Below are 13,198 nucleotides of genomic sequence, written 5' to 3'. Positions count from 1 at the left end.
CACTTAACAATGAGAAGAATTCACAGGAATATGGTACAGTCTCCTAGCTTCTTTGGAAAATATAAAATAAAAGGGAGGGTCTGGGCACTCTGGGCCCACACTGCCCAGAACTTGGCTGGAGCTGAGCGGTGGCCCAGTTCCCTGTGGTCTCCCCTTGCTGGATACATTTTCTGATGGACCCAGTGACCCCACACAGTTTTCACTGACTTCCCACCTCATCCCTTTCTCTCCCCATCTCCCTCTCTTGGGGTCAGGCCAGACCCTAAGGGCAAAGGTCGAATGCATTCACAAACGTTTATAGGTTTCTCCTTCCCAGGATGAAGCACAGGTGGACACACAACTAAAATGTGGTGAAAGGTGCACAGACCACCCCCTTGGTCCAACGCAGGTTGGGAACCACCTGGGCTGAGAACCACCGGCCAGGGGCTGGACTGTTGACCGGCTCTGGGTACAACCAAGCCTGGGGGGAGGAGGGCTTGGACGGGGGCCAGTCTACTCTATAGGTGGGCTTCAGAACCTTGATGGAGGGCTGGAAGATGCCATGGCCAGGCCCGAGGGCTTGATGAGAAGCGGCGCTTGGTGTCCCGTCTGGACCCCAGACGGTGAGAACGGGAAGACCACCCTCCCCCCAGGTGCTTCTTACCCTCCATTAGGAGCCAGTGGCTGTGCAGGGGCTCCAGAGCCACAGCTATTGGGGGCAACAGAACCCCTTTAAGCTGGGCTAGTTTTCCCATCTAACAAAACATTGTAAATGAGAGAACCGTCCATTGAGCTCCACCATGATTGCAGTTAGAGCCACAGAGCCCGGAAATAGGCTCTAACACGAAAACATCAGCAGATAGGTAACGGGGAGCTCCCGGCTTAGATGGGGTCCGCCTGAGCTCCTGACTTCCTGCAAATGTTTCAGGAGGGAGAAGACACATGTTGACCCTCAGGCCACCAGAAAGGTGTCCCCATAAACAGGAGGGGCCAGCAGGTGGGGCCCCGGTGAGAGCCCTGCCGAGGCCTGGCCCAAGGCACGTGGGGCCCCAGCCCACACCCATGGTGTCCCTGATGGGCTCGCTGCACCGTGGACCTGCATCGGCCTTCACACCAACTCCCCAGTGCTTCTGTTGTCATAACTACCACCGTGACCTTTTCAGGGTTTAAAAAACCAAGAACCACCCAGTGGCCATGGAGAAGGACAGCAACCATAGCAACAGCCCTGTCCTCGCACCCTTCTCTGCCTCAGAATTATTTCTCTGCTGCCCACATTAGCAACGCAGGACCTCAGAAAGGTGAGAGGGACCCCATGAGCACACGTTAGGACCCCACTGGCCCCTTCCCCACGTGGGCAGGGAGTGCAGCATCCTGGCTCACTGTGTGTCCTGCGTACCTCCTCTCCCGCCATGGCCCCAAGACTGCAGGCTGAATGTGGCCGAGGGAGAGTCAAGCCAGGCTGAGGGGGAGTCAAGCCAGGCAGAGGGGGCCACCCCTTGGAGCCCCGGGCCACCCCTCAGGACTGGGTTCTGCTCTCTTGGCAAAACCACCCCTGAATCGAGTTGGGGGCTTGGCTCTGATGTCAGGTGGCCCCCACTAAGGATGCCTGGTTGGTGGATAGGGTCAGGGATGGGGGTGGGGGGGCACACAAGGAGGGAGAGGAAGTTCAGTCCTGGGAGTAAACCCCCTTCCCCCCCCTGACACCTGGCCTAGTCCCCCTGGGGCTCAACGCTGGCCCAGGTGCAATCACAGCTTCCCAGACCAAATGGGATTCTGGGGCATCTCACACACAGATCTTGACCCCCTCCTCCTCCTCCCCCCAGGTCCCCCAATCCATTCTGGGCTGGGCAGAGTGGGAAAAGGTTCTCTTCACACCTGAGCCCCGCTCTGGGACCGCCAAGCCATGACTCATGTAGCAGGTGAACAGAGCCTGATTCACCCCCCAAGTAGGGGGGCCTAGGGGAACAATCGGGGGCTGTGGACACACAACCTGAAACCGGGGCTTCCGGGAGCCGGCCTGAGCACCGGAACTGGCGGCCCTGCGCGGCCCCCCGTCCAGGCCCAGACACAATAGGAGACCCAGTTTTCCAGCTGGACTGTAATTTCAGAAGGTGGCTTTGTGTGGGCTTTGTTACCCAAGCTGCCAGAGGAGCCTTGGGGCTGGGGCTGCCGCTGGGGGTCATTTCTTTCACTTCGAAGAAATGGCAGGAAAACACCAGAAAATACAAGAAATGCAGACTGTGACATCAACTAGTAGCAACAGGCAAGGAGGGAAGAGTGAGCTGAGGAGGGGCTTTGCAGTCACGTAAATCTGGGTCTGAATCCTGGCTCGGGCCACTCTGGCCACAGGACTCTGGGCAACCACCTTACCTCCTCTCGAGTCTGAGCTGAGGACAATCATGCCTGCCTCACGGTGGAGGAATGAGCAAAGGCACTGGGGACAGTGCCAGGCACCAATAAACGGTAACTATCCCCACGCTGCATGCACACGGAAGCTTAATTACATTGTCTCATTTAAAAAATTATCATCACACACGCATGTGGAGCTCTGTCGTTTTCAAAGCCATGTTTGTCCATTACTTCATTAGGTCTACACAATGATCCTGTCTTCTATTTTTCATGGTTTCCTTTAGTTCCTGTAAAACATAAGTCTTGCTCTTATTGGATACGATTGTCCCAATTTTCCGTTCTGCTCTCCTTTTTAATTTCCCCACCCCTAGGAACCTTTAGCATAACAATTCTGGGACCATTTTCTATTAATATCAATTTTCAGATTACAGCGATAGGATGTCTGTTTCCTAATTTAATTAGGTGATTCCTGTTATTAGTTCCTACATGCTCATTATTTTTCATTTAGCATATTTTTACGCACCAAAGGAAAGTGAGGTTCTGGCTGGAGATACCCAGGGTGTCTTCTGCAGGGAGGGGAGGAAAAGTTTGAGGCCCAATCGGGGAAGCAGATGCTGGGAAGCTGCGGGCCGGGGGTGCCACTGCGGATGTCCCAACCTCAGTGTGAGAGAGTAGGGGACAGAGAAGGTCCCATTGTAGAGGCTGGGCCCACATGGCCTTCTGGGAAGGGCAGGAGGGCGAGTCCTTCATGAAGTCCCACCTCCAAAAGCAAACTCCAGATGCAGCTCTGAAGCCAGCACCCCAGGGCCCACCAAATCAGTGGGCTCCAGGTGCCCACACGTGAGGGCTGGATGTCCTAATACAATCCCCCCTTTTCCGGCACCTTTTGGTTGATTATCATGTGGGGAACCTTTGTCTGTCCCTCCATCAGTATTGCCCTCTGCATATCCAGGGGGCACCCTTCACCCCAGAGTCTAAGTCAGCACTACCCCAGAATTAGCACAGGACACAGTGTTGAGTGGTGCCCCCGAAATATGCAGACTCTGCCTCAGTGCACCCACCCCATCAAGGTGGGCTCAGCCATCGTGTCCTTGGGCTTCTGGCCACTTGGGTCTCCAATCCTGCAATTGTTGAGCCCACAGATTTCCTTCCCCCTGCTGACACAGTGATGACTGAGCTGCCCAGCGCACTGTCCACCCCGTGGCACCAGAAGGAACCCCACAGAGCTGCCCTGGAGATTACAAGGAAAAGTGGGGGGAGTAAAAAGCCCAAGGGTGATGCTTGTAAGGAGCACTGTTACAAGGATCCTGACCCACAGCCTTGACTTTGAGCCCAGTGCATTCTGTGATGAGGAGAGGGTGCTCCGAAGAATGGGAAACTCAGCGGGTGGCTTTACCTAGATTAAATTTTCTTTGCTGCAGTCACAGAAAAGCGAGGTGAGGGAGGGTGAGGCGGCCCTCGCGAGCCTCCGGCGGTGTTTGGTAGGAGACTTTGAACACGCTGCAGGTGCATTGTTCAGAAACACCAGGTTCTGAGAGTCCCAGCCCTGCTGATTTTGCAATGATATATTGCCAGCTACTTAACAGGATGGATCACTGCAATTACATGTCACTTCTGATATTCACAGTCACAACAAGGATGTGTCAGCCTCGCAAGGTTTGTAGAAAATATATATGATGTTCCGCAATGCCGTTAGAAAACGGTTTCAGGAAACAGACTCAAGAGGATTCCGATAAAACCCACCTGCCCAGGGAAAGCAGATGGCTCCGAGGAAGCTGGAGGGGCAGGCTCCCCTGGCCCGGGAGGAGCACGGCTTAGACACCGCGGCTCCAGCAGGCTGCCCCTCCCCCAGACCAGCCTGGCCCAGGTGCCCCGAGGAGGCAGAGGAGGGACAGCCACCACACCTCTGCTTACTCCCTCAGCCTCGCAGCGGGAGCTTCTGAGAGCCCCTCAGCAGTTACTCCTGTGGCCTTGACCCACCCAGGGCTTCTGGCCTGCCGTGTTCTCAGGGTTCCCAGGGGACATCCTGGACAAAGAGTTGCTGTAGAAACAAGACAAGTGTCAGCAGCGCTGTGTGGCCCTGGTAACCATGGGCCCCAGAGTGAGGGCCACACTTTCTCCAGCCAATACAGCCCTGCCTCCAGAAACAAAAGCAGGAGCCTTGGAGTCGGTCGGGCCCATGGGCATTGGAATTCTGGCGCTGCTGATTTTCTAGTGGTGAGAGACGGGCAAGATGCTCAGCACCATGTGCTCTGGAGAGAGACCCAGGCTCCAGCACAGTCTCACCCAAACCTACTCACTGTTTCCGCTGTAGGTCAGCACGTGGTCACCTCTTAGCAACCACAGCTCCCTTCCTCCAGGCAGCCCTCCTGGCTCCTCCAGCCACGTCTGTCCTCAGGTGTATGAGACAAAAGGAATGAGTGTGTTCTGAGAGCAGAGATGCAGGTGGAGGAGGGGCGGGGGAGACAGGGGGTTGCTGCTTCTTTCGCGTGTTCCTGCAGCCCGTGAGTCCAGAATCCTGGGTGAGTCTGGAATCCAGGGCAACTCTGCCCAGCAGCTCAGGTGCCCCTGCCTAAGGCAGAGCACGTGGTCTCCAGTCCCCTCCCCCAAACTGCTCCGCATCTGGTGTGTCTGCCTCGGTGAGTGGTATCCCCGTCCCGATCTGCCAGAGCCAGAGGCATCCTGAACTGAGACAGAGCCCCCCTCACCCTCATCATCGTCCCACCTGTGTACTTGATCCGGACCCCCCGAATCCACCTTCTTCGGTCCCTGCCCCCTCTCCTACACCACTCTGTGCCTCCCTCCTGGGTTTCTTGCGCTCTGTCTCCTCCCCTGCTCCTGCCCACAGCTCCAGACATGCAGCTCCAGACATGCAGCCATTAAAGCGAGCCTTCTTACAACCGCCGCCACGTCAGGATCCCCAGGGCTCCCCGCAGCCTGCAGCACCAGCTCGTTCCCCTGAGATGCTCCAAAGAAGGGCTTACGGGCCCTGGGACTGGCCATGCCTGCAGCACTAGTCTAGATCCACGGGTCACAGTCCTGCCCCTAATCCATGGGGAGTTCCTCCCATGCCAAATTCCCTCATGCCTCCAAATCTTGACCCAGGCTCTCTCTGCCCAGGCTCTGCTCTGGGCCCAGAGCAGGCAATATAAACCATCACAGCAGTTAAGATGGCAGCAGATGCAGTGGCGACAGATCCCAGCTCTGAAACCCAAGGCCGTGTGGCCTCGGGCATGGCTCTCAACCTCTCTTATCTCGGTAATCCCATCTGTCAGATGGTGTGATGGTACTTAACTCCTGGGGTTCTGAAAGTGTTCAGTGAGTCCTAAATACACGTAAGGTGCCCGAGAGTGTCAGCCAGGATGAGCAGTGCTGCCGTGTGCCCACCCCAGTGACTGCTCGGCACTGCAGCTGCAAATGGGAATCATCAGGTCTTATGAGAATTATACGTATTAAAACCTGTAAAGTACTTGACACAGATCTGGCACATGGTAAAAGCCTGATCAGTGTTTGTTATTATTATCATCCTTGGATGCCCTTGTGCTGTGGAAGGAATGCTCTGGGCAGATTGCTGTAGACCAGGAAGTCACCAGGGGCTGTCCAGTCCCTTTGTCTGCACTCAGGGCTCCTGAGCAGGAAGGAAACCCCCGCTGTCACCGTGGCTGTCTCCCCCCTCGACACTCCAGCATCAGCCAGTCCCCAGCTCCATGGTGTCAGGAAAGCAGAGAGCTACTTCTCTTCAACATGGGGTGGCCCTGCCTTAAGAAAACTCACTCTAGGAGCCAAACATCAAAGGAAGAAAGAAAGAAAAAAAGAGAGAGAGAAAGAAAGAACAACTCATAGTGTGCTAACAACAGCATTTGTATCATAAGGCCATGGTTTTTTATTTACCCACGAATAAACCAATCAATCCACGGTCATTTTGGCTTCATGGGTCACTAGCAACGACTTGCCTTGTCCCATTAAAACAAAATCCATCCCACTTAAAAGAATGAAGAGGGAAAAGGGGCGCCTGGGTGGCTTAGTCAGTTAAGCGTCCGACTTTTGCTTAGGTCATGATCTCGCGGTTCGTGGGTTTGAGCCCCGCGTCGGGCTCTGTGCTGACTGCCAGCTCAGAGCCTGGAGCCTGTTTCAGTCTGTGACTCCTTCTCTCTCTGACCCTCCCCTGCTCACGCTGTCTCTCTCTCTCTCTCTCCTAGAAATAAATAAAACATTAAAAATTAAAAAAAAAAAAGAATGAAGAGGGAATGATAAAATCAGAATGCTGCACCGTGCAGCCCCTAAAGTATGGATAGACCCAGGCGCATCACCGGTGGCTAACTGACATCACAAAAGAGAGCCAGGCAGATGTGCGCCTCCTGAAGGAAGCACATATGGCCACATGTACATTCTTGCAAAAAAGAAAAGAAACCCCAAACCTCTATCTGATCAAGCTGCTAGATTTACTTAATTTATGGGAAATACAAGGAACAGAAGACAACTCCATCAACAAGTAAAACTGACAAAAATCCCAACGGTGGGCAACTCTGCAGACCCTGCGACCCAGTTTCCTCCAATAAGTAGCAAGAGAAAAATAAAGATGAGAAGAGAATCTTAGAGACTGAAAGAGACTTGAAAGACTCGGCCTCCAGAACACAACGTGTGGGCTCTATCTGGATACGGGGCAAAACAAAGTAGAGATAAAGGTATTTAAAATATTTGGGATTCAACCAGAAATTTGAGCGCTGGATACTAAAGGATTGCTGAAAGTTTTAAAAGAGTTCTTATCTCTTAAATTGAGAAATATGTTGTCATATTTATGGCTGAATTGAGACGATACCAGCATAGGCTTCAAAACAGGAGGGACGTGGATGTGGCTGTGGTGGGGCCAGCCTGACCATATCGGAGAGTGCTGGTCCTGGGTGCATGGAGTCATTGTACTATTCTCATCTACTCTGGGTGTATTCTAAACCCTCTGTAAGAAAAAGCTCATAAAGAAAGGCCATTTGTAAAATTTCAGTTTGCCCAGCCACACGTGTGGAGTCCATCTTCTGCCTCCCCAGGGTCAGCAGGCTGGGATGTGTTAGTCCCGGTTCTGGCCTATTTTCTGAGTCTTCCACTTAGAGAAGGGACAAGTTTAGTCTCTTGGGTCAAGAGTGAGTTTCCTGAGGCCTCGGGGCTTGGCAATTTTGGAGACTGGAAAACAATTTGGATAGATGAAATCTCTGATACACACTGAAATCTAATCTTATCCGAAAGGTAGGTTAACCAGCAGCGATCCACGTTTCAAAAGGTTTGATTGATTTAGAATATAGCAAACATTTTGGAAAAATGGTTTGATTTACAAGTTAGCAAGTGCATATGATTCCATAGAATGCACGAGTCAGGTGGGGTTTGCTGTCTGGTTCCTGAGAGCTCCAGATGCTATTAACACCTAATAACTCCACGGGAGAAATCCAAATGACACCCAACTCCAGGGGACCACAAGCAACTAAAGGCTCCTTCTCCCACTCTCAAGCTTATTTCTAGGTCTTCACCTGCACCCCCAACCCCTCTGCCCTCCGCCTTGGTCAATGCTGCCCACAGTGGCTCCCAGACACTGCGTTCCCAGGGAAGTTTCTGCCACTATGACAGCCAGCATAGCCTGTGTGGAATTTCCTCTGTAGATGGCATCCCCAATGGCCTTACCCAATCTGGGTGGCAGGCAGCCTCCTAACTCTGTACCTCCCACAGGCAGAAATCCACTGAGAGAAGGCTTGTCCAGGCCCTTGGGGCCACCCACCCATGCAACGGGATACATACACTTTGTAAGCACTGGTTTCCAACAGATAAATGTAATCAAGGTTTATATGCTCAGAGAAGCCAACAGGATGGGATTGTTTCACTTGAAAGATCAGAAGAAAATTGTAACTAATGTTGTGGAAAATTACTTTGATATTGCTTTCTTGGTACCGAATCACAATTAGGCTGCTGTGAGAAGTACAGGGAAAGAATAAATGAATAGTAACAAATCAACACAAACAGCCTGTGTCAGGAACACTTTGCTCAGGGAAAGTAACATAAGCATTACTTAAAGTTTTATGACTGTGTTTGATGTGATTTACGTAGAATGTCAAGGTTGCCTCTCACCTGCCACATGGTGAAGGTGGTCCAGCTCCATCTACAGCCAGAAGAACCCGGCTGGAGCCCCAAGTATGCTCTGTGCTCTGGTCTGCCACGCCCACACCATCCCCACTGCAGGGGGACACCTGCCTAAGCTTCGTGGCATCCACACGCCCTGCCAGCCGGAGGCTCTGAGCCCCGCCCCTGGCTCATCTCTCCACCCCGGATTCTAGCTGTCCTGTGGGCCCTGGCCCCGTGAGTGATGGAAGAGATCTGCACGCGCATGCTCAGGGCCAGCTGTGCAGGGCAATGCTGGCTGGCGTGAGGGACAGGAGTCTACCACCCACAGAAGACGCAAAGGTCAAGCACTCTGCTTTGCCAGCCAGCTGCAACATGGCGGGCCACACCTCCCGGCCAAGATACCCAACTCTACCCAGGAATACAGCATCTGTCCCTGCAGTATACCATGGATGGGGGCATAGCCCTGCCCCACAGACATGCTCATGCCTTCCCTCCCAAGCCTGTCCCACAGAACACAGACCCTGAACTCAAGGACCCTCTGCCCATGCATGTGCCCCAACCACGCACACACTGAGACAGGTACCTAAGATTCATGGGTCACTCCCAAGGATACACCATTTACCCCAAGCCATATCGGACGGAGGACCCTTGCTCAGGACCTCATTTCTGCACAGATAACATACAGCTGCAGATGCCAATCTCAGTCTGCCCGACAGCCCGATCCCATGGGGCCCGGTTCTGCCGACACAGGGCCGCCAGCCATTCTAAGGCTCATGCGAGGCTCTGAAGTCCTCAAAGGAGCCAGCATGGTCATATGTCCTTGCAGCTTCATAAGCCGGGGAGTAGCCAGAACCACTTCTGACAGACACACCCCTCCCAACCCTGCTGTGAGGCTCTGGCCCAGGTGTGAGTCAGTACCTGTGCCTTGCCTGCTGTCTCCTGGGGTCCCACAGCTCTGGCTGCCTCTAGGAGATGAAAGAATGAACTCATTGGCCTCCCCAACCAGAGTCTCTGGTGACAGCTGTTGGGCCCGGGGTCCCCGCTCCAGTCTCCTTATGCTCTGTCTGACTTTCTACCTGATGCCTGTGCTTAGGAGGGGTGAGGCAGCCAGAGCTGAGGGTGGGGCTGGGGAGGGGGCTAGGCGCTGCCCTCCCATATGTGAGCCCTGAAGGCAAAAGTGGTGCAGGACTTTCTCTGCCTGAATCCACAGCCTCTACTCCTCCATATTGTCTGTATCCTGGAGCACATGGGTGTCTTCACGGACCTCCCTGCTAAAGGCCCCCAAACCTTTAGATGAGATGAGTAAGGGCGGTGTCCCAGCAGCAAGCACCCTGCCAAAGCTCCCCTCTCCACATTCTGCCTGCCTGAGGCTCCAGAACCATCCTTTCCCCGGTTCCCTCGCTGCCCCCCACCTGTCCTCAGCAGACCTCTGTGAATCAGGAAGGATGCTCCCCTCTGAGTGGCTCACGAGGGACGTGTGGGATGCAGGTGGGAGGTGGGGGCCGGCAGAAGCAATCTCAGCCTCACAAAGGCAGGAGGTACCTTGACCCTGTCTGCCTAGGCTGAGGGGCTGGATTCAAGGAGTCCCAGGGCTGGCAGAGAAACAGAGTCCCATGGGGGACAGGGGCTCAAGGAGAAGCCATTCACCCTCTGGAGTCCCAGACCACGTGGGAGAGGCCCCAAGAGATGGCTGAATCCTCTTTAAGCCTCAGTGTCACCAATTTTAGTATATGTGCTGCCGAAGCGAGCAGAAGCCTCAGCATCACCAAAAGCAACGACTGGCAGAGAGACGGGCAGCCTGGCCATCACTTCAAGAGGATCTAGAGGGCAGAGGCCAGAGGCTGCTGGCTGCTGGGGCTCTTCGGTACAGACTGGGCACCAGGGCAGCTGTGGAGGCCTGCACTTTGGACAGAAAAGCTGGGGCAAGTGGGCGGCAGGGCCGAGCGCAAGGCCTCACCTGGCACCTGCTGAGGGGAGAGCTCCGTGGGGTCCTGCAGGCTGATGAAGAGCAGGAGACCTGCGGCTCCAAACAGCAGGATGGATGAGAACATGCAGGCCAGCCGCATCGTTCCGGCTCGTGGGGTCATCCGGGGCTCGCTCCGGGCTCACCTCTCGGGTGCGGGAGGTGCGCTCTTGCTTCATCATCCACACCAAGCGTCCATCAGGCCACAGTCTACAGGGCAGATGGGGAGAGAGATGGTCCATCACCAAGGCACAAGGCATCCTGCGTGGTCTGAGGCCCCAGTCACTGCATATGGCCAAGCACGATCCCTGGGTCCCTCCATCCCTTAGAACTTAGGTATGTCCCTTCCACCTTTTCAAGCCCAAAGAGGCTGAGGAAGTCCAGGCACTACCTGTTGCTGGGTCACCAGCTTCCCACCAGGGTCTCTGGTATCTGCACCCCCAGAAGAGCCATGGAGAGAGACACTGTCTGGCCTCTGCCTGGGGAAGCCCAGGCTGGAGCCCTGAGACCCACAGCCTGTAACGGGCCCTGCACTGTCCAGGCTCTCTGAGCTTCCAACAGAGCAGGTGTGCTCCCTACCAGGGGTCTACGACTCTAGAAGGGGCAGCAATCTGGGCCTCTGTCCCTTATAACCGGCCTGGTAGACAGAGAAGCTCTTGGATCTCTCTGCCCTGGCTCCTGTCTGCAGGATGCCGGGGACAAGTGTCTCCACAGAGCGAGATACTTTGAGAAGAAGCCTCCTGGGCCCCGAGGCTCCCAGGGATGGAGGCTCCCCGTCCTGGTTGCTCCCCTCACCAGCCAGAGCTGCATCTCCCTGACCCACGGATGGGCTGGAGGGATGGAGACCCCACTGGAAGGTCTGTTGCATCAGTGGGGACGGACGCTCTGGCCCGATCATGGTTACTGCCACTATGAGGCCCTCTGGCCCAGAGCTGAGGCAGCCAGACCTGCATCTGACAGATCCCAGGCTCACATCCCTTGTGATACCTGTTGCTCTGGCCACTGCAGACCCAAAGCATGACCAGGTGACATGCCTTTCTTGCTGGCTTCTCCTGCAGGGCACAGAAAGAAATGCCAATATCCCCTTACCAACCAGTGACTCCAAATGGGCCAAGCTTGCGAGTCTAGAGGGGGGCACCCCAAGGCCATTTGCTCATGGGAAGGATGTAAGTTCCCGCAGTGGGGGGAGGCACGGGTGGAGCAGGAGAGGGATCTGCACAGGAAGCCATGCTACAGGGCATTCCGGAACGCCCCCTGTTGGTGGAAGGTCGCTCTGTCCCCTTGTCTTCACCCTTTGCTACTAGTCCGGGCTTAGAGGTACCATCTTCTCTCTCCCGACAGAGCCTTGCGAGGAGCTCCCGCAGCCCTGGCACAGGGCAGCACCGAGGGAGGCAGAGGCTGGGGCGGGGGTAGGGGGGCAGCTTCCAGCAGCCTCTGGGATCATAGTTGGGTGGCGGGGACCCAGACCAGATTCGCTGCTTGGCGCAGGGTCATTTCCCTTCCCGGGGCCTCCTCAGGCTCGGCAATTTGCTCTGGGAGCCCATTCCTGACCAGGCACCCAGGCGCTGGGGGGAGGAAGCCCCAGCTATGGTCCCTCCGAGTCCTCATCCTCCTGGGGGACAGGAGGCAGGAAGTGGTAAGAGGAGCCCTTCCCTCCCAGGCCCAGACAAAGATTCCCAGGGACTAGACTGTCCTCAGCAAAGCTCTGGTGCTGAGGAGTGTTAAATTGCAGGTTTGGGTTTCTCCCCTCTGCAGTCACTGTAATTATGTTTTCACTCAGTTAACTTTAATTAACCTGCCCCAGGCCTCTCTGCACGGGGAACGCGCCCGGGCGCAGGGCTCTCTGGGCTGTGCCGAGCAGGTGTTTCTCACGACCTCCCAGCTTTGATGTTTGGGAGGCAGCGCTGAGCAGGGCTCGGTTTTGTCTCTGGAGCTGGCTCCAGGTTTGAATTGGCCCCGATCTCCCTGCAAATGCCCCCGCGCCCTCTGAGAAAGACTGCCGCTTTCTGCCATTGCCAGGGACACCACTGGGCTTGCAGAGGGTAAACCCCAAAGGTTCAGAGTCTGGAGTCTTTCGTTTGGGGAGACTCCCTCTGTGGCTGCCCCAGATGGGACTGTCCTGGGGACCTGGCACATCGTCCTGCAGACACAGATGCAGCCATGCAGGCCCGGGCCCCACTGAAGGGCAAGGTCACTCTCAACACTGCCCAGAGGATGCAGCGTGTCCCGTGGTCTCCCAAGCTCTTCCCTCTGTAATGACAGGCACTGTGTGCAGGGGCCACCCGGGCCAGCCCCAAGGTCTGGGGGAAGATGGGAGGAGACGGAGCAGATCTCTCTGGCCCTCACTCTGGGCCCTCCTGCCCCAGGGCCATTGGCTTAACCCCTAGGGGTGCCCGTGCAGTCACAGAAAGGAGTCAGAAGAGTGGGATCAACATCACACACACTGATTCATCAAGGACAAGACCCTCAGACAGGGAGCAAGGGACGCAGCTCAAGGCCTTTCTGGAGCAGAGGTACACACACACACACACACACACACACACACACAGGCACACACACACCATCAACAGGCCCCAGCAAGGCTCCAGCTTAAAGAAACTGCCACTAAATCCTGATGACACTGGCCATGATGGTGGCATGCTGCCTGCAGCCACACCAGCCTCCTGAGTCGGACGTGGCCAATCTGACCTAGGGTGAGGGAGAGGAAGGAGGGGAAAAGGAACGGCAACTTTATGGCTGGGGCACAGGGCTGTCTGGTAAAACTGTTAATGAAATGCCACCCAATCTCAGCCCAGAGGCTCTATC

At 55.3% G+C, this 13,198-nt stretch overlaps 1 protein-coding gene across 1 annotated transcript in view; it reads right to left on the bottom strand.

Annotated features, from left to right (window-relative positions):
- CHST8 (carbohydrate sulfotransferase 8) overlaps window positions 1–13,198 on the bottom strand; it is a 66,408-nt gene that overhangs the window by 51,897 nt on the left and 1,313 nt on the right. The window contains exon 2 of the mRNA XM_077754683.1: window positions 10,388–10,603. Coding sequence (XP_077610809.1) covers window positions 10,388–10,517 — 130 coding nt within the window. The 5' untranslated portion in view covers window positions 10,518–10,603. The remainder of the gene's footprint in view (window positions 1–10,387; window positions 10,604–13,198) is intronic.

The sequence above is a fragment of the Crocuta crocuta genome, unplaced genomic scaffold, assembly GCF_008692635.1.
Source record: "Crocuta crocuta isolate KB4526 unplaced genomic scaffold, BGI_CrCroc_1.0 scaffold121, whole genome shotgun sequence".
Classification (NCBI taxonomy): domain Eukaryota; kingdom Metazoa; phylum Chordata; class Mammalia; order Carnivora; family Hyaenidae; genus Crocuta; species Crocuta crocuta.
The sequence above is the reverse complement of the archived record's forward strand: the minus strand, read 5'-3'. Positions and strand labels throughout refer to the sequence as shown.